Below are 21,277 nucleotides of genomic sequence, written 5' to 3'. Positions count from 1 at the left end.
ATGCAGAGGACAAATTTCACCACACCTCGTGTGTGTGACAATCATTGGTACTTTAACTTAACTTTAACTTTACACATACAAACTGTTGCTGCTTGTTGTCACTTATTCTGCAGCCGAGTATAGTCGCAGAAATGATCTTTGGGATCACTAGCGCCCTGTACCACCATGAGGCGGGATTACTGCGAGCCTCAGCCAGTGCGTCTTTGCAGCCGTTTTATGATTGCTCAGCACAAGAAATATGTTACACACATACAGTTGTTGACAAAATACACTGTACATTATATACCTCAGCTAACTAAACTATGGAAATGTATAATATAATTCATATAGCAATACGGTCTCACTGCACAGCAGGCCAGCAGCTAGCCGAGTCATTGCGCAATCCATGGTGAGGCTCAACTGGCTGCTGATCACCGCAAGTCTCTTCTCAGTATTTGAATGGCAAATGTGAAAATTCAGCGATTTTGAATAAAAATTATCTAAAACTGGTGAAGTTAAATGAAAAATAACTTTATAGTATAATCACTGGATACATATAACAATTTAATTAATTTTTTTTCTTTTTACCTTTTTTTTCTTTCCATGATGGCACGTGAGGTCCCGCCTTGAATTGGGACACAGCTCTAGTGTGTGTGTGACAATCATTGGTACTTTAACTTTAACTTAACTAAAGATTGCTGATTGACTGTCGTTATCATGATGGAATGTATACACATAAGAATGAGTGCAAATCGGTTTTATTGTAATCTACACACATTTCCAATAATGCATGACAAACAAGACCACACAAACAAGAACATAAAATCACATTTCTATGAACTCGCAACTTGCACTTAGTAATATTTTTAATCAATATGTCATACATTGGAACAAACCAGGTCATTTGACTCGGGAGCATTGAAATCTAAGCTCTGTTTAAACCTCTTTTTTGGTAACTTTCCTTGCCTGGACTTGAGATAGCGCTCCTTGTTGTGGATCACCTGAATGTACTGGTCGGTACTGCTGTTTTGCTGATCACTGCTGGATGCCAGGGAGGCAGAGTCAGACTCAGTCAGAGGGTGCTCCAGCGTTGGTCTTGTCTTGGGTTTTATGTGTGGTTCCATGTGCCTGTTCCTGGCTGGTGACTGGCCGTACCTTCCAGGAGAAATACCATGATGCCTAGTTCGAACCAATAGAGACTCTGCTCCTCTGATACTGTCCTGGGATCGGGAGTGTGACTTTGAACCTCTCCATTCCATGTCGCCTTCATCTTCTTCTTGGTCTCCATACCTGCCTCTACCTACATGGTTGTCTTTGGATACAGACACATGATTTTCCAATCTGTCCCCAATGTAGAAGTGGGCTGACTGGTGGAGGTCGGACAGAGAACAGGGCCGACAAGCCTTCCCTAACAACACCCGTCTTCTGCGCTTCCCCTCTTCCTCGTCATCCTCACTGAGATTCTGTTGGGAATGGTGAGATCTGTGAGGATGTGGTTGGTGGTGTGGAGTCCGAGGCGTGTAGCGCTTGACATTGCATGGGTAGAGCTCCAGGATCTCGGCTGGCTCTTCCTCCATAAAGTAATGGCGTGGGATACGTGTGGCCGAGCGAAGCAGCTTCTTCCTGGGTTCTTGTTCGTTCACAATGACGTATCTGGTGGCATGACCGCGGCGTCCCCCACAGCTCTGTGCCGTTATCATTCCGGGATGCATTGCACGTACAGTCTTCCTGTAAATGGGGTCAGAATGGGTGTTGTCAGAGTGTTTGGCTGGGAGATTGTAGGCCTTGTGGAAGTAAGACTTAGAGCGACAGGAACCACTGGGGCCTCCAACAAAGGGTGTGGGTCTGTTTTGAGGAAGGACAACACAATAGAATATATTACCAACAAACTAACCATAGAACATTAATCAGTGTTTGCCATAAATTTCCAAATTTGGGGTGAAGGATGCACATTAGGGATGTGTACCTTTCATATTTGTATCAATTTCCAGTAACTGGAAACAGTAAAAATACTCATCAGTAGCGTTTGTTCCAGGTGTGTTGCAGTAGCCAAGAAGTAGTATATTGACATTAAGTTGAAAGTGCAAGCCTGGTCATTGGTTCAGGCTTAAAAAGTGTTTACACTGTAGGTATTGTACTTATGACACACCAGCAGTTTGATTGTAACTTGTTTTCATACCAAGATCGCACTGCAGATGGCTGCTACAGTCTACCAAGTCAAATTCCTTGTGTGTTAAACATACTAACTGAACCAATATAACTGATTCTGAATCTGAACTTAGTTGTAGTTTTGATTGCCAGAAATATTTTAATGATATATATTTTACATGAAAAAAACAAACGTTATTAAAAAAAATACTAAAGGACACCGAACACATCAATTGGATTAGTTTTAGTAAGTCCTTGAAGGGGAACTGCACTTTTTTGAAATGTTGCCTATCGTTCACAATCATTACGAGAGATAAGAAGACAAAAGGTTTTTTTTTGTTTTTTTTGCTTTCCAACATATACAAATTGGCTCGTTCTTGGTAGCTATCAATGCAGCTAACAGGAGCAATCAATTCTACCTCTAAACCACTTTAAAAATGCATTCAAAAATCATACTTCATACTTCGCTTACGTTCGGTAACCTGTATTATAACCAAACTGTAGCAACATTGTTACTGTAAGAGCGAACACCGAGGAACTCTTTTTCTAGCGTACTAACACATCGGCGTGCAATGATATTAGCTGCAGAAGCTAACTATGGAAAGAAATTAGCTAGCTTCTAAGTCAGCACGAAACGCGTTTGAGTTTGTAATGCACAACACAATGGGATAGGACATCAATCTGAACTGACTGAAAAACATGAACAATCATACTACAGTATCTGTAAAGTATTAGCCTACATTTTATGTTTTGTTTGTCTACACAGAACAACAAGAGCGAAGGAGTTAATTCAGATTTCAAAAAGGATTTACAGAGGAAGATTGAGGGACTTAAAAAACAGGCAAAACCATTTGTGCCTAAAACCACCACAAGTGTCTCTTAGCCCAGCCAAATATTTACACCAAATATAAAATCTGAAGTTTTCAACCACGTAAATTTACGCGCACACTTATAAACTGCCATGTCATAGCCAAGCCATTACAAATAACTGTTCAGCCTGCAGCTTCACAATCACAAGGTTTTTTTTAGATGCAGCACAACAACAACAACAATCCTACATGCCCCAAGTCCCAACTATAGCTGGTGATCCATCTGTACCATCATGCAAAGGAAGAATGAAAGTACATTAATGCTTGTACAGCATACTTGCCAACCTTGAGACCTCCGATTTCGGGAGGTGGGGGTGGGGCGGGGGCGTGGTTGGAGGCGGGGCGTGGGTGGGGGCGTGGTTAAGAGGGGTGGGGTTGTGTTTGCTGTTGTTGTTTTTGTCTCTCTGTCTAATCCCCCTCTTGTCCCCACAATTTCCCCCTCTGTCTTCTTTTTTTTCTCTTTCTATCCCCTCCTGCTCCGGCCCGGCTGCACTAAATGATAATATAAATACATTTAATAAAGTGAAATACAAATAAGGCAACAAGAGAAGTATCCTACACTTCTCTTTTGTAAAGTAAATCTGAACAGCCGACATGGGCATCTACATCAACTATATGATTTGCCTGAGAAGCTGGACAGGACAAAAAAAAAAAAAAAAAAAAAGAAAGAAAAGAGGGGAGGAGTATATTTACAGCTACAATTCACCAAGTCAAGTATTTCATATATATATATATATATATATATATATATATATATATATATATATATATATATATATATATATATATGTATATATATATATATATATATATATATATATACGTATATATATATATATATATATATAAGAAATACTTGACTTTCAGTGAATTCTAGCTATATATATATTTTTTTATTTTATTATTATATATTTATATATATATATATATGTATATATATATATATATAGGGCAGCACGGTGGAAGAGGGGTTAGTGCGTCTGCCTCACAATACGAAGGTCCTGAGTAGTCTTGGGTTCAATCCCGGGTTCGGGATCTTTCTGTGTGGAGTTTGCATGTTCTCCCCGTGACTGCGTGGGTTCCCTCCGGGTACTCCGGCTTCCTCCCACCTCCAAAGACATGCACCTGGGGATAGGTTGATTGGCAACACTAAATTGGCCCTAGTGTGTGAATGTGAGTGTGAATGTTGTCTGTCTATCTGTGTTGGCCCTGCGATGAGGTGCCGCCTTCCGCCCGATTGTAGCTGAGATAGGCTCCAGCGCCCCCCGCGACCCCAAAGGGAATAAGCGGTAGAAAATGGATATATATATATATATATATATATATATATATATATATATATAAGAAATACTTGACTTTCAGTGAATTCTAGCTATATATATATATATATATATATATATATATTTATTTTATTATATATATATATAAAAGAAATACTTGAATTTCAGTGTTCATTTATTTACACATATACACACACATAACACTCATCTACTCATTGTTGAGTTAAGGGTTGAATTGTCCATCCTTGTTCTATTCTCTGTCACTATTTTTCTAACCATGCTGAACACCCTCTCTGATGATGCATTGCTGTGTGGCACGCACAAAAGTGCTTTCATCAAATGCAGAAGAGTCTGGAATCTTCCATCTCTCCCTAGCATGGCCCAAAACCGGTCAATCTTTGCTTCCTGAGGAAGATCTTCACTGCCAAGCACTTGGTAGTCTACTACTTCTTCCCAGAGGCTATCCAGGTCCAATTGCAGCTGAGGCTTAGAACTTACAAGCGTATTTCTTCATCTTACTCGTCGTCGGCATCGCAACGGCTGTATCTTCCTCGTTCTTCTGCTTCGTCTCCTTGTTGTGTGCGCAGTTGTACACTGCACTCTCTAAAAGCCGCAGATGCTATTGTCACATATGCATGTACAGTAGATGGCAGTATTGTCCTGTTTAAGAGTGTCACAACATTGCTGTTTACGGCAGACGAACTGCTTTACGGTAGACGAAAACGTGACTGCTGTTGTTGGGTGTTGTTACCGCGCTGGGAGGACGTTAATGAAACTGCCTAACAATAAACACACATAAGAAACCAAGAACTCGCCCTCGATCATTCTACAGTTATAACGTGATTGGGCAGGCACGCTGTTTACATTGTGGGAAAGCGGACGTGAAAACAGGCTGTCCTCACTCAGGTCCGCATGGAGCTGAAGGGGGCGTGGCCTCCAGCTCCGCCTGAATTTCGGGAGATTTTCGGGAGAATATTTATCCCGGGAGGTCTTCGGGAGAGGCGCTGAATTTCGGGAGTCTCCCGGAAAATCCGGGAGGGTTTGCAAGTATGTTGTACAGCGGCAGTTAGCTGCTACACTGCACTAGTGTGACATCCTAGTTTTCGATGGTGACCCGTTATGATGCATTTCTTTCATGAAGGCATTTGAGCATTATGTGGAAGAGAGGACCAACAGCTTTTTAGACTTTGTACTTCTTGGAACAGTACACCAGGGAGCAGCCAAGAGAACTCGTTAGTAGCTGTACGCACATGCCATCACAGCAAGGCTACCAGAGAGCTAAAGGATTTTTATTGGAACACTTTGCAAATGAACATTACATTGCCTTGGTATATATGGAAATATTTCTTGCTAGGCCAGCAATTTAAAAAAATAAATTGTTGAGATGCAGTCAAAGGAGGAGTTAAAACGGCTTTCTTTCATCTCCGTAATATCGTTAAAATTTGTTCCATTTTGTCCACTAGCGACGCTGAGATCATTATTCATGCGTTCGTTTCGTCTCGTCTCGATTACTGTAACGTTTTATTTTCGGGTCTCCCTATGTCTAGCATTAAAAGATTACAGTTGGTACAAAATGCGGCTGCTAGTATAATGTAGCCCGGAAGAGTCAGGGCTGCATGGGATTCTGGGTGTTTGTTCTGTTGTGTTTATGTTGTGTTAAGGTGCAGATGTTCTCCCGAAATGTGTTTGTCATTCTTGTTTGGTTTTGGTTCAAAGTGTGGCGCATTATTAGTAAGAGTGTTAAAGTTGTTTTATATGGCCACCGTCAGTGTAACCTGTGTGGCTATTGAACAAGTATGCCTTGCTGTTTCACACGTGTGCAAGCAGAAGATGTATTTTGTATAACAAGTGTCGGGCCGGCACGCTGTTAATACAGATTGTAGAGAGCGCCAAATGTTGTACCATCATGGCACGCCCTTGTTAAAGTTGTAAGAGTGATAATCGGTTAATATATATCCCGCCCGGGAGTTTTCTGAGAGAGGCACTGAAATCCGGAAGTCTCATGGGAAAATTGGGGGGTTCAGCAAGGAAGCTGCTGAGCCGCATCAGGAAGTCACATGGGAAAATTGGGGGGTTCAGCAAGTAAGCTGCTGAGCCGCATCAGAGTGATCAAAGAGCCGCATGCGGCTCCGGAGCCGCGGGTTGCCGACCCCTGGTCTAGCTCCATCCTATCTTGCTGATTGTATTGTACCATATGTCCCGGCAAAAAATCTGCGTTCAAAGAACTCCGGCTTATTAGTGATTCCCAGAGCCCCAAAAAAGTCTGCGGGCTATAGAGCGTTTTCTATTCGGGCTTCAGTACTCTGGAATGCCCTCCCGGTAACAGTTAGAGATGCTACTTCAGTAGAAGCATTTAAGTCCCATCTTAAAACTCATTTGTATACTCTAGCCTTTAAATAGACCCCCCTTTTAGACCAGTTGATCTGCCGTTTCTTTTCTGCTCTGCCCCCCTCTCCTTCGTGGAGGGGGGGCGGGGGGGGGGGGGGGGCACAGGTTCGGTGGTCACGGATGAAGCGCTGGCTGTCCAAAATCGGGACCTGGGGTGGACCGCTCGTCTATGCATCGGTTGGGGACGTCTCTGCGCTGCTGACCTGTCTCCGCTCGGGATGGTCTCCTGCTGGCCCCACTATGGACTGGACTCTCACTATTATGTTGGATCCACTATGGACTAGACTCTCCCAGTATTATGCTAGCTCCACTCGACGTCCATTGCACCGGTTGCCCGAGGGGGGTCCGTACATCTGCGGTCCCCTCCAAGGTTTCTCATTGTCCCATTGGGTTGAGTTTTTCCTTGCCCTGATGTGGGATCTGAGCCGAGGATGTCGTTGTGGCTTGTGCAGCCCTTTGAGACAATTGTGATTTAGGGCTATATAAGTAAACATTGATCAGTGTTGGGACTAACGCGTTACAAAGTAACGGTAACTAGTAATCTAACGCGTTATTTTTTCTATTCAGTAACTCAGTTACTGTTACTACATGATGCGTTACTGCGTTATTTTACGTTATTTTTTATGTAGTATCGGCTAGAAACAGAAGATCAGAGTGTGTTTTATTGCAGCGCTGCGGTGTCGTCCTTCTGATTCTCTTGTGTCACAAGCGGAGGCACCCCCATACCATCACAGATGCTGGCTTTTGAACTTTGCGTCGATAACAGTCTGGATGGTTCGCTTCCCCCTTGGTCCGGATGACACAATGTCGAATATTTCCAAAAACAATTTGAAATGTGGACTCGTCAGACCACAGAACACTTTTCCACTTTGCATGAGTCCATCTTAGATGATCTTGGGCCCAGAGAAGCCGGCGGCGTTTCTGGATGTTGTTGATAAATGGCTTTCGCTTTGCATAGTAGAGCTTTAACTTGCACTTACAGATGTAGCGACAAACTGTATTTAGTGACAGGGGTTTTCTGAAGTGTTCCTGAGCCCAGGTGGTGATATCCTTTAGAGATTGATGTCGGTTTTTGATACAGTGCCTTCTGAGAGATCGAAGGTCATGGTCATTCAATGTTGGTTTCCGGCCATGCCGCTTACGTGGAGTGATTTCTCCAGATTCTCTGAACCTTTTGATGATATTATGGACTGTAGATGTTGAAATCCCTAAATTTCTTGCAATTGCACTTTGAGAAACATTGTTCTTAAACTGTTTGACTATTTGCTCACGCAGTTGTGGACAAAGGGGTGTACCTTGCCCCGTCCTTTCTTGTGAAAGACTGAGCATTTTTTAGGAAGCTGTTTTTATACCCAATCATGGCACCCACCTGTTCCCAATTAGCCTACACACCTGTGGGATGTTCCAAATAAGTGTTTGATGAGCATTCCTCAACTTTATCAGTACCCTGTCTCAACGCAGCATTTCAGAAGCTCTGGCTGACTGCTAGGTCACTTCAAGCACTCACCACGAGCTTGCAGCACATTTTTGTTACTCATACAAATACGTTAGAGCAGGGCAGATTGAGCCCAGTTTATAATTTCCTGTTATACAGTATACCAGGCAGTCTTGCACTAATGGAGGACTATGTTATTATTTACTTTATTACTCTAGTATACTCTGGACTGAAGCTGTGTGCCTTCATTGTTTTTGTAGCTGTTGTTTTGAGGCATGTTTAAAAAAAATAAAAATAATGCACTTTGTGAAAGTCAAAGTATAGTATTTCCCATAGTTGTAGTGGGTATCGGGATTATCTCAGGGAGAGCATGTCCCAAATTCCAAGCTGCTGTTTTGAGGCATGTTAAAAAAAATAATGCACTTTGTGACTTCAATAATAAATATGGCAGTGCCATGTTGGCATTTTTTTTCCATAACTTGAGTTGATTTATTTTGGAAAACCTTGTTACTTTGGTTAATGCATCCAGCGGGGCATCACAACAAAATTAGTCATAATAATGTGTTAATTCAACGACTGTATGTATCGGTATCGGTTTTTATCGGAATCGGTAATTAAGAGTTGGACAATATCAGAATATCGGATATCGGCAAAAAAGCCATTATCGGACATCTCTAGTCATAAAAAAGTTGCAACATTATCTTATGTTTTTAATTCTTTGTTTAACGACAGATCATGAAGTTAACTTACGTGTGTTGCTTCCATTTGTGTAGAAGGCGCCGGGTGCGACCGTGCACATAACGCGCCCGAATGACTAAAAACATGTCTCCTTCCTTCTTGTTAGTGTTAAAGACAATGTACATTTCATTGCACATGTATCTCTGTATAGTATCTGACCTACTCAGTGGCCTAGTGGTTAGAGTGTCCGCCCTGAGATTGGTAGGTTGTGAGTTCAAACCCCGGTCGAGTCATACCAAAAACGATAAAAATGGGACCCATTACCTCCCTGCTTGACACTCAACATCAAGGGTTGGAATTGGGGGTTAAAATCACCAAAAATGATTCCTGGGCGCGGCACAGCTGCTGCCCACTGCTCCCCTCACCTCCCAGGGAGTGAACAAGGGGATGGGTCAAATGCAGAGGACAAATTTCACCACACCTAGTGTGTGTGACAATCATTGGTACTTTAACTTTAACTTTAATTTTCAGCGGCACACCCACGTCCGTGCGCTTGTAGGCACTTAAACATGCAAAACAGTTTCCATGGCTCTATAGTGCGTGCTAATTTTAGAAATATTGTACACTTTACTCCACATTTTCCCATTTCACATCTCACATACACATTTTCAAACTCTAATCTGGCTGTGAGGAGCCTACTGTATGAATACATTTTGTTGTAAATTACACAAATTATATTTATCTATGGAGCAATGAGACTCACCCACGTGCTCCCACTTCTAAAGTTTTGCGTATCATGCAGCGTCTATCTTTTCAAACGGGGTGAGCACTAATTTATCTCTGGTCCCCTCGCTTGTTTAAGCCACATCGATCTTCTTCACCTTCCTCCTGATGTAGAACCACTTATTTCTTATGTGTTACTGTGTGCAGTTCTCTGATTCCACAGCAAAGACAGCCTTATTCCACTCAATCCTCTTTTGTTGAGCTGTAAACGCCAAAGGACAGCATGCCAAAGAGTACATTTTGGTGCGCTTTCACTTCAGTATGAAACACCACCAACTTCTTGTCGGTGAATTCCTTCATTTTTGCCGTCTTGCTCATGACCTTTGTGTTTTCTTATTGTGCATAGTGTGGGATCTCAGGTGCATGGCTAATTGAAACATGATTTGCGTATTTAAATGAGCATCTCTAACGGTAACAGTTAGAGATGCTACCTCAGTAGAAGCATTTAAGTCCCATCTTAAAACTAATTTGTATACTCTAGCCTTTAAATAGACCCCTTTTAGACCAGTTGATCTGCTGTCTCTCTTTTCTGCTCAGCCCCCTCTCCTGCATGGAGAGGTTATCAGATGACCACGAATCAGCCTCCACGGATAACGCGCTAGCTGTTCCAAGTCGGGACCCAGGATGGACCACTCCTCTTTGCATCAGTTGGTGACGTCTCTACTCTGCTGACTTGTCTCCAATCAAGATGATCCCCTGCTGGTCTCCCAATGGACTGGGCTTTCACATGAAGTCGGGACCCGGGTTGACCACTCCTTACGCATCTGTCGGTGAAGTCTCTGCGCCCCGACGTGTCTACATGCAAAAGGATCCCCTGATGGCCCCACTATGGACTAGACTCTCACATTATTAAATGTATCCACTCGGCATCCAATGCACTGGTCACCCAGGGGGGATCCCCACATCTGCAGTCCCTTCCAAGGTTCCAAGTCAGTCCTACACTGTTCCAATGTCCATTTCTCTGATGATGCAATTGTTGATGACTGAAGTGTTGATATCAACCAAACCTAACCACCCCCCACCCCCTCCACATCTCACACCCCGGATTGTAAATAATGTAAATAATTCAATGTATATACTCTGATGATTATCTTGTGTGATGACTGTATTATGATGATATTATATATCTGTATCATGAATCAATTTAAGTGGACCCCGACTTAAACAAGTTGAAAAACTTATTCGGGTGTTACCATTTAGTGGTCAATTGTACAAAATATGTACTGCACTGTGCAATCTACTAATACAAGTTTCAATCAATCAATCAATCAATCAATCAATCAATCAATCAATCCTCATTGTTCACATTGGGTTTAGTTTTGAGTTTTAAGGGCTATATAAGTACACTTTAATTGATTGATTGACTTTTGATTTGGATAATAGCCCAAAGGTAACAGAGCCATGGGACATCATACCCAGCCAAAGCAATGGCCCATATGCCATAAAGACCCTTTTGGGATGGATCATAAACGGATGTTTAAGAAGTGGAGCTAATGGTCAGGGAAGCTGCCCTACTATTTACACGAACAACATTTCTTTTGACAAGCTTGAGAAGCTGTAGTCAAGTGCAACCACTAAATTAATTAAAAGGCAAATGTAGAGGAGAAGAATGGAAGTGCCAAGAGGGAGAGGCCACAACATTTATTGCCTTCACTAGCTGAGATGAGAAGCTATAACACTAGAAACAGTAAGACTCACAAGCAAGTTCAAACCTCTGTACCAACCCCAGACTACATCAACGTCATGCCACAAGATGTCTCGGCAAAGCTTCAAGCCCCTTGTCCATCAATAGCTTCATTTATGGAACAAGGAAAAGACCGGCAGGTTTGGGTCCCAGTGCAGTGCTCAGCAACAGACCAGCAGCTGCACCAGCAGGAGGAGGAACAGAAGGAAGAGTCAGGGATCTATTAGGACAAAACTAAAGAGCAGCTCAGAAGAGAACATCAAGAGCTTGACAAACAGCAGCAGAGTGAAGACTAAACATTGCCAGCAGAAGCTGAAGGACATCTCAAAGGCGATCTTCCTATAGAACCCTAGGAAAAAGAAGCAAGAACATGCATTGGACTATACATGTTTTGGCTCCTTTTCGCTTGGTGAATTGTGATGGTTTGTTTTGGTGAGGTATGTTTCTTTTGACCACTGGTGAAGGTACAGAGGTGCCCTATATAAAAAAAGAAGTGAGGGGTTTGGGTGATGGGAGGTCAGACAGTTTTACTAAGAACGCTCTCAACATTCCAACTTATTGCTCTAGATACCTCCATGGGTCAAAATCAGAAGCCAAGAAATGCCAGCCTTTACCGAGCACATTAACTTACTCAAAAGTAAGGATGTCAAATACATATATTTGCCAATTTTGGATGGTGACATCCACATGCAGCAGAAAATGGCTTCTATATTGGGATTTATAGAAAACCCACATATACTGACAGATACCTACTTTTGGAGCCACACAACCCACCGGAACACAACCTGGACATAATCAGACCCTACAACACAAAACTGATAATGTTCCCACCAGCCAACAGGTCAAGTAAATAACAAACACTTGAGGGAAGTCACAAAAACCTTTGGTTACTCCAGCTTTCTGTTTGTGTAAAAAGTGCATTTGGTTCTAGGACTAAAAAGAAGGTGGGTGAGGAAGAAAAAGGTGACATAATAACTTGTGCCATTCCATATATATCAGGTCTGTCTAAGAAACTCAGAATAATTTTTAACCAACACAATGTTCAGGTAAACTTCAAACCTGGTAACACCCTAAGACAACGGCTAGTGCACCCCAAAGACAGGCTACCCAGAAAAACTATTTGGTGTATGCTGTCCAGTGCAGTGACAAATGCACTGATTTTATATATATATATATATATATATATATATATATATATATATATATATATATATATATATATATATATATATATATATATATATATATATATATATAGTTTATATACATTTATTTATTTATATATGCACCTTATTGCTTTTTTATCCTGCACTACCATGAGCTTATGCAACGAAATTGCGTTCTTATCTGTGCTGTAAAGTTCAAATTTGAATGACAATAAAAAGGAAGTCTAAGTCTAAGTCTTATATATTAGGAAAACTAAACCTGCACAAGGTAGGCGCATGTCACACTTCAGTTCAAAACTCAGTTGTGCACCTGCACCTTGTAAAAAGTAACAGCACTCTTTTGCGAACACATTGACAATCTGAACAATCCAGTTGCGATCAATTCAATTCCCTATTAAATACAATCACCTGGATGAATATTTGCAGGTATTGCACTCGGATAACTTAAAAGTTGTTTTGAGCTTCTGATGCTGCCATTTGTTTGCCAGTCACAGGTGTACTACTGACACGTGATTGACAGCACTTACTGTATGTGCATGGGTCCTGCAAAGACTGCAGGATTTGCTCAACTGTAGCACAAACAGATCTTGTATTATTCAATGAGTAACAGACTGCGCATAGCAAGGTTGTGTCAGCAGAAGATGGAATGAAGAATTATAGTATAGTGACTAAACACTTGTGGATTCAGCATTGGCAGGCTGGAGTGACACATACAACTGCTGGTTGACCTTCACCAGATCTTGTTTGAGGAATAGGAATCCATCCTACTTTAAATTGTGACCAGCTTGGTGAACTAGCATGATGCTAAGCGGCTGTGCATGAGGACCTTAACAATGGTAAATTGTTGAGTGCAACTGTCCAATCCACTCACCAAAAAATCTGATTTTGAATTATGTACCGTTACACCTTTTGTGAAAACCAACAGAGTGGTACATTCAGTAATGTATCAGTCTAATACCTGTTTGGTATGTGATCCAGCCTATGTTTTGGCAGTGCGGACACAGCAGGACTTCTGGAGGATCCAGCCACATTCGCTCTATTCAACTCTCCACGAGATGCCGACTGTGTAATAGTGCGGATGCTGTTACTGCGCAGCCCAGGGGTATGTAAATTGGTGATGCTGCCGTTCCGTTGCGGGGATGGAGTTTGGATGGAAGGATCTTGGCTGGTGATGTCACTCTCCTGTTCATCGGGTTTGTTTTCCCCCACTGTCTCTCCTGGAGCCGGCAGTATCCCTGCCACACCGACAGCCATGTTGAAGACTTTCTTTTTGTCATCAGTGCGCTCCTAAGGGGAAACAACATATTGCTTTAGTGTCAGTAAAAAAAGATAAGCGCAGTTAATGCAACTCACAGATTATACAGTGACGGCGTGGCGCAGTGGGGGAGTGGCCGTGCGCGACCCGAGGGTCCCTGGTTCAATCCCCACCTAGTACCAACCTCGTCATGTCCGTTGTGTCCTTGAGCAAGACACTTCACCCTTGCTCCTGATGGGTGCTGGTTAGCATGGCAGCTCCCTCCATCAGTGTGTGAATGTGTGTGTGAATGGGTAAATGTGGAAGTAGTGTCAAAGCGCTTTGAGTACCTTGAAGGTAGAAAAGCGCTATACAAATACAACCCATTTATCATTTATCATTTATATGCAACGAGGAAACATTGTCAACAAATGGCCAGAGTAGAAGAAAACAATGAAAAAATAATCATTGATATCTGAATTCCTATTACTATTACCACTACACACTAATGTTTACCAGGTGTTCATATTAACTTAGAACTAATCTAACTGGCCATCCTTTGGAAGAAAAGAAGGCTACAGTAATTACAGAAAGCATTTTGTGTAGAAATTGTGTGTGAATGCGAATGAGCTGAAGCAAAACTGAAATTCCGTTAGGAAAATGTGGAGTTATGGGAAAATCGGTCATTTGTGGGATGTGGAAAATTGGGTTGAGAAATTTGGAAAAATTCATTTCATTGCAAATTTGTCTAAAAAATTTAGAATTCAGTGAAAAGTCTGCGAATATTGTCATTCATCCAAGTCAATATATTCTTAAGGCCATTGTATCAATGCTGCGTCAATTGAACTGCACTGTTTGAACCCCTCTGCACGGTGGCAGAGGGGTTAGTGCATCTGCCTCACAATACGAAGGTCCTGAGTAGTCTTGGGTTCAATCCCGGGCTCGGGATCTTTCTGTGTGGAGTTTGCATGTCCTCCCCGTGACTGCGTGGGTTCCCTCCGGGTACTCCGGATTCCTCCCACTTCCAAAGACATGCACCTGGGGATAAGTTGATTGGCAACACTAAAGTGGCCCTAATGTGTGGATGTGAGTGTGAATGTTGTCTGTCTATCTGTGTTGGCCCTGCGATGAGGTGGCGACTTGTCCAGGGTGTAACCCGCCTTCCGCCCGATTGTAGCTGAGATAGGCTCCAGCGCCCCCCGCGACCCCAAAGGGAATAAGCGGTAGAAAATGGATGGATGGATGGATGTTTAGAATATTTTTAGAAGACATTTTACCTCTTATCGAAGCAAATATCAAGATGTATTCATCTTGGATTTAATACGCTGCTCTGGTGTCACCCCTACGGACTGTGCTGCAGCTGAACTCTCCATCACCGACCATTTCCTCCTCTCATTCAACGTCGATCTCACTCTGTCCACCACTAAGTCCCCCTGTCTCATCTCCTTCAGTAATATTAAGGACATAAACAAGGATTCTCTCTCCTCTAGTATTGACAATTTCATGGACTTTGAAGATTAAGCCACCCTCAAACAGCTGGTTTTACACTATAACACAGGACTTCATGATACCCTCAACTCCCTCGCTCCACTAAATAACAGATCTGTCTCTTTCACCCTTTCTGCTCCCTGGTCTACGCCCGAACTTTGGCTTATGAAAGCCAAAGGCAGGCAGCTCGAGCGGCTACACCGTAAAACTGGACTGACCGTTCACGAAGAGATGCACAAAAAACACCTTCTGCATTACCGGGACTTTATCGCCAAATCCAAATCAAATTATTACTCCAGCATAATCTGGTCTAACACAGCGGCAACACCAAGTCATTGTTTACACTGTTCAACAATATCACTTGATCCCCAGTTTCTATACCACCCCATTTGTACTCAGCTGTCTTCTGTAACTCTCTTCTGTCTTTCTTTAACACCAAAATCCAGACAATCCACCAGGACCTAGGTTCAAACTCCTCCAGTGTCACTTCCGACCTCCATCTACCCACCCACCCCTTTTCCTCCTTTGAGTTCCCCACCCTCTCAGAGATCTCTGACCTCATCCATAAGTCCAAGCCCACCACATGTCAGCTGGACCCCCTCCCGACAGTCTTAGTTAAATCCTGCCTCCACTCTCTGGTCCCCCTCATTTCTGCCATCATTCACTCTTCTCTCACAACTGGAACTGTTCCTACATCATTTAAAACTGCTGCAATAACCCCAATCTTGAAAAAACCTGGTGCAGATCCTACCAACTTCAATAAGTTCCGTTCTATCTCAAATCTGCCCTTCATTTCCAAAATCCTTGAGAAAACAGTCGCTACTCAACTTCACCGCCACTTAATACTTAACAACGTGTATGAACACTTCCAGTCTGGCTTCTGTCCCCTCCACAGCACCGAACCCGCACTTGTAAAAATAACCAATGACCTCCTTATGGCAGCTGACTCTGGTTTACTCACTATCCTCATCCTCCTTCACCTGAGTGCAGCCTTTGATACCATCAGCCACCCCACCCTCCTCAATAGACTGCGTTCCATTTGAATCACCCACACTCCACTAAATCCTTCACATCCCAGCCTTCTCTCGTCACTTCAGGTGTGCCCCAGGGCTCTGTCCTTGTGCCCCTCATTTTCATCATCTACCTTCTTCCCCTTGGCAATATCTTCCGTAAGTACAACATCAGCTTTCACTGTTACGCGGATGACACCCAGCTCTACCTCTCCAATAAACCAACCTCCACCCTACCATCCTCATCCCTTGCTGACGTCTAACAGACATTAAATCCTGGTTCTCCTCCAATTTCCTCAAACTAAACAGTGACAAAACCAAGGTTCTCCTCATTGGTTCTAAATCAACACTATCCAAAACCGACAGGTTCTCAACAGCCAACTACAACTCCACTGTTTCCCCCTCCCCACAGGTTAAGAGTATGGGTGTCATCCTTGACAGTACTCTATATTTTCATTCTAATATCAATTACATTACCCGATCTGCTTATTTTCACCTACGCAACATCAACCACCTCCGCCCCTCCTTTACCCCCCATACCACTTCTATTCTTGTTCATAACCTCGTCACTTCTCGCCTCGACTACTGCAATTCTCTTCCCTTCGGTGTCACTCACAAATCCCTCCATAAACTCCAGTTAGTCCAGAACTCAGCTGCCCGCATCATCACAAGGACCCCATCCATCCACCACATCACCTCTGTCCTACAACAGCTCCACTGGCTCCCAATACAATTTCGAATTGACTTCAAAATCCTCCTCCTAACATTCAAGTCAATTCACAACTTTGCCCCTCCCTACCTGTCTGACCTCCTTCACGTTGCCACACCCTCCTGCACTCTCAGATCCTCCTCCTCCATCCACCTGACTGTTCCACCTGCCCGTCTCACCACCATGGGGTGCAGAGCATTCAGCCGCTCTGCTCCCCGTCTCTGGAACAGCTTGCTACCAGATCTCAGAAACACTACCTCAGTCCTCTCACTTCAAATCCCAACTGAAAACCCATCTGTTTAAGACTGCCTTTTCCCTCTGACCTCATTTGCACTGTTGTTGTTGTATTTTAGCCTGATCTGATTTGTCTATTTCCCACTTTTTTATTATTGTTTGTGTTGCACTGCTTTTAACGAATGTACGGTGTCCTTGAGTGTCTAGAAAGGCGCCTAGAAATAAAATGTATTATTATTATTCTCCTCTCTGAGCTGCCACCTTAACGTGGTAGAGGAGTTTGCGTGTCCCAATGATCCTAGGAGCCATGTTGTCCGGGGGCTTTATGCCCCCTGGTAGGGTCTCCCAAGACAAACTGGTCCTAGGTGAGGGATCAGACAAAGAGCAGCTCGAAGACCTCCATGAATAATAAAAAACAAGGACCCAGATTTCCCTCGTCCGGACGCGGGTCACCGGGGCCCCCCTCTGGAGCCAGGCCCGGAGGTGGGGCACGATGGCAAGCGCCTGGTGGCCGGGCCTGTCCCCATGGGGCCCGGCCGGGCACAGCCCGAAGAGGCAACGTGGGTCCCCCCTCCAATGGGCTCACCACCCATAGCAGGTGTCATAGAGGTCGGGTGCGATGTGAGCTGGGCGGCAACCGAAGGCAGGGCACTTGGCGGTCCGATCCTCGGCTACAGAAGCTAGCTCTTGGGACGTGGAACGTCACCTTGCTGGGGGGAAAGAAGCCTGAGCTAGTGCGCGAAGTGGAGAAGTTCCGGCTAGATATAGTCGGACTCACTTCGACGCACAGCAAGGGCTCTAGAACCAGTTCTTTCGAGAGGGGCTGGACTCTCTTCCACTCTGGCGTTGCCGGCAGTGAGAGGCGATGGGCTGGGGTGGCAATTCTTGTTTCCCCCCGGCTCGGATCCTGTACGTTGGAGTTCAACCCGGTGGACGAGAGGGTAGCTTCCCTCCGCCTTCAGGTAGGGGAACGGGTCCTGACTGTGGTTTGCGGTTACGCGCCAAACCGCAGTTCAGAGTACCCACCCTTTTTGGATTCACTCGAGGGAGAACTTGAGAGTGCTCCCCCGGGTGATTCCCTCGTGCTACTGGGGGACTTCAATGCTCATGTTGGCAACGACAGTGAAACCTGGAGAGGCGTGATTGGGAAGAATGGCTGCCCGGATCTGAACCCGAGCGGTGTTTTGTTATTGGACTTTTGTGCCCGTCACAGATTGTCCATAACGAACACCATGTTCAAACATAAGGGTGTCCATATGTGCACTTGGCACCAGGACACCCTAGGCCGCAGTTCCATGATCGACTTTGTAGTTGTGTCATCGGATTTGCGGCCTCATGTTTTGGACACTCGGGTGAAGAGAGGGGCGGAGCTTTCTACCGATCACCACCTGGTGGTGAGTTGGCTGTGATGGTGGGGGAGGATGCCGGACAGACCTGGCAGGCCCAAACGCATTGTGAGGGTTTGCTGGGAACGTCTGGCAGAGTCTCCTGTCAGAGAGAGTTTCAATTCCCACCTCCGGAAGAACTTCGAACATGTCACAATGAAGGTGCTGGACATTGAGTCCGAATGGACCATGTTCCGCGCCTCTATTGTCGAGGTGGCTGATTGGAGCTGTGGCCGCAAGGTAGTTGGTGCTTGTCGTGGCGGTAATCCTAGAACCCATTGGTGGATCCATAGGACTCCTGAGGCAGCGGACAGGTACCGACAGGCCAAGCGGTGTGCGGCTTCAGCGGTCGCAGAGGCAAAAACTCGGACATGGGAGGAGTTCGGGGAAGCCATGGAAAACGACTTCCGGACGGCTTCGAAGCAATTCTGGACCACCATCCGCCACCTCAGGAAGGGGAAGCAGTGCACTATCAACACCGTGTATGGCGAGGATGGTGTTCTGCTGACCTCGACTGCGGATGTTGTGGATCGGTGGAGGGAATACTTCGAAGACCTCCTCAATCCCACCAACACGTCTTCTTATGAGGAAGCAGTGCCTGGGGAGTCTGTGGTGGGCTCTCCTATTTCTGGGGCTGAGGTTGCTGAGGTAGTTAAAAAGCTCCTCGGTGGCAAGGCCCCGGGGGTAGATGAGATCCGCCCGGAGTTCCTTAAGGCTCTGGATGCTGTGGTGCTGTCTTGGTTGACAAGACTCTGCAGCATCGCGTGGACATCGGGGGCAGTACCTCTGGATTGGCAGACCGGGGTGGTGGTTCCTCTCTTTAAGAAGGGGAACCGGAGGGTGTGCTCTAACTATCGTGGGATCACACTCCTCAGCCTTCCCGGTAAGGTCTATTCAGGTGTACTGGAGAGGAGGCTACGCCGGATAGTCGAACCTCGGATTCAGGAGGAACAGTGTGGTTTTCGTCCTGGTCGTGGAACTGTGGACCAGCTCTATACTCTCGGCAGGGTCCTTGAGGGTGCATGGAAGTTTGCCCAACCAGTCTACATGTGTTTTGTGGATTTGGAGAAGGCATTCGACCGTGTCCCTCGGGAAGTCCTGTGGGGAGTGCTCAGAGAGTATGGGGTATCGGACTGTCTGATTGTGGCAGTCCGCTCCCTGTATGCTCAGTGCCAGAGCTTGGTCCGCATTGCCGGCAATAAGTCGGACACGTTTCCAGTGAGGGTTGGACTCCGCCAAGGCTGCCCTTTGTCACCGATTTTGTTCATAACTTTTATGGACAGAATTTCTAGGCGCAGTCAAGGCGTTGAGGGGATCTGGTATGGTGGCTGCAGGATTAGGTCTCTGCTTTTTGCAGATGATGTGGTCCTGATGGCTTCATCTGGCCAGGATATTCAGCTCTCACTGGATCGGTTCGCAGCCGAGTGTGAAGCGACTGGGATGAGAATCAGCACCTCCAAGTCCGAGTCCATGGTTCTCGCCCGGAAAAGGGTGGAGTGCCATCTCCGGGTTGGGGAGGAGATCTTGCCCCAAGTGGAGGAGTTCAAGGACCTCGGAGTCTTGTTCACGAGTGAGGGAAGAGTGGATCGTGAGATCAACAGGCGGATCCGTGCGGCGTCTTCAGTAATGCGGACGCTGTATCGATCCGTTGTGGTGAAGAAGGAGCTGAGCCGGAAGGCAAAGCTCTCAATTTACCGGTCGATCTACGTTCCCATCCTCACCTATGGTCATGAGCTTTGGGTTATGACCGAAAGGACAAGATCACGGGTACAAGCGGCCGAAATGAGTTTCCTCCGCCAGGTGGCGGGGCTCTCCCTTAGAGATAGGGTGAGAAGCTCTGCCATCCGGGGGGAGCTCAAAGTAAAGCCGCTGCTCCTCCACATCGAGAGGAGCCAGATGAGGTGGTTCGGGCATCTGGTCAGGATGCCACCCGAACGCCTCCCTAGGGAGGTGTTTAGGGCACGTCCGACCGGTAGGAGGCCGCGGGGAAGACCCAGGACACGTTGGGAAGACTATGTCTCCTGGCTGGCCTGGGAACGCCTCGGGGTCCCACAGGAAGAGCTGGACGAAGTGGCTGGGGAGAGGGAAGTCTGGGCTTCCCTGCTTAGGCTGCTGCCCCCGCGACCCGACCTCGGATAAGCGGAAGAAGATGGATGGATGGATGGATTATTATTATTTAAGAGAGTTAGATACAGTGCATGATAATAAAGTACATACTGTACTGTTTACGTGTTGAAGTACCCTTTAAAAAGGTGAAATCCACCCCAAACGACAACTTAATGGTTGCCAAAAAATGATTCTAAATAATATTTTGATATTGACACATCTCATCTGTGCATCTCCTAAGGGTGTTCTAGTATTTTACCCTTGTTGTCAACCAATAATACATTGGTTTAATGAATACAATATCAATATTTATTATGTGCATCATCAACGAGCAGTTAATATTGTATGTATTGTAGCTTTTAAACAAAAAATAAGTTTTACCACATCGACATCGGTTCAATAACAGTCCTTTAAAATCTCATTGATACCATAGAAATGGCCAACTGTTTATTTTTTAAGACAAGATAAAGGCTTGAATAATTTCAAACACATATCCTTACGATAACCACAAATATAATTGTTTGTCCTATGTAGTAATCAGTTGTGGACAGACGAAGCACCGCGTCCCGGAGGCGGGAATCAATTTTTGGCGGATGGTTCGATTAGATTAGTCTTTCGACCCTTTACCCAGGTCCACCCAAATATATTCTGCAATGCATCAGATTTACTGAAAAACTCAGAAAATATTTTAATTAACATTC

The 21,277-nt window shown here is 44.8% G+C and overlaps 1 protein-coding gene across 1 annotated transcript in view; it reads right to left on the bottom strand.

The window, feature by feature from the left end:
- Positions 1–721: 721 nt before the first annotated feature.
- The window catches only part of LOC133608551 (transmembrane channel-like protein 3), a 169,941-nt gene continuing 149,385 nt past the window's right edge, over positions 722–21,277 (bottom strand). Inside the window, exons 23-24 of the mRNA XM_061963861.2 lie at positions 13,369–13,697; positions 722–1,824 (exon numbers count right to left, since the gene is read on the bottom strand). Of these exons, the coding sequence (XP_061819845.2) occupies positions 858–1,824; positions 13,369–13,697 (1,296 nt within the window). The 3' untranslated portion in view covers positions 722–857. The remainder of the gene's footprint in view (positions 1,825–13,368; positions 13,698–21,277) is intronic.

This window comes from Nerophis lumbriciformis, linkage group LG06 (assembly GCF_033978685.3).
Source record: "Nerophis lumbriciformis linkage group LG06, RoL_Nlum_v2.1, whole genome shotgun sequence".
NCBI lineage: Eukaryota > Metazoa > Chordata > Actinopteri > Syngnathiformes > Syngnathidae > Nerophis > Nerophis lumbriciformis.
This window is presented reverse-complemented; position numbering and strand designations above follow the sequence as displayed.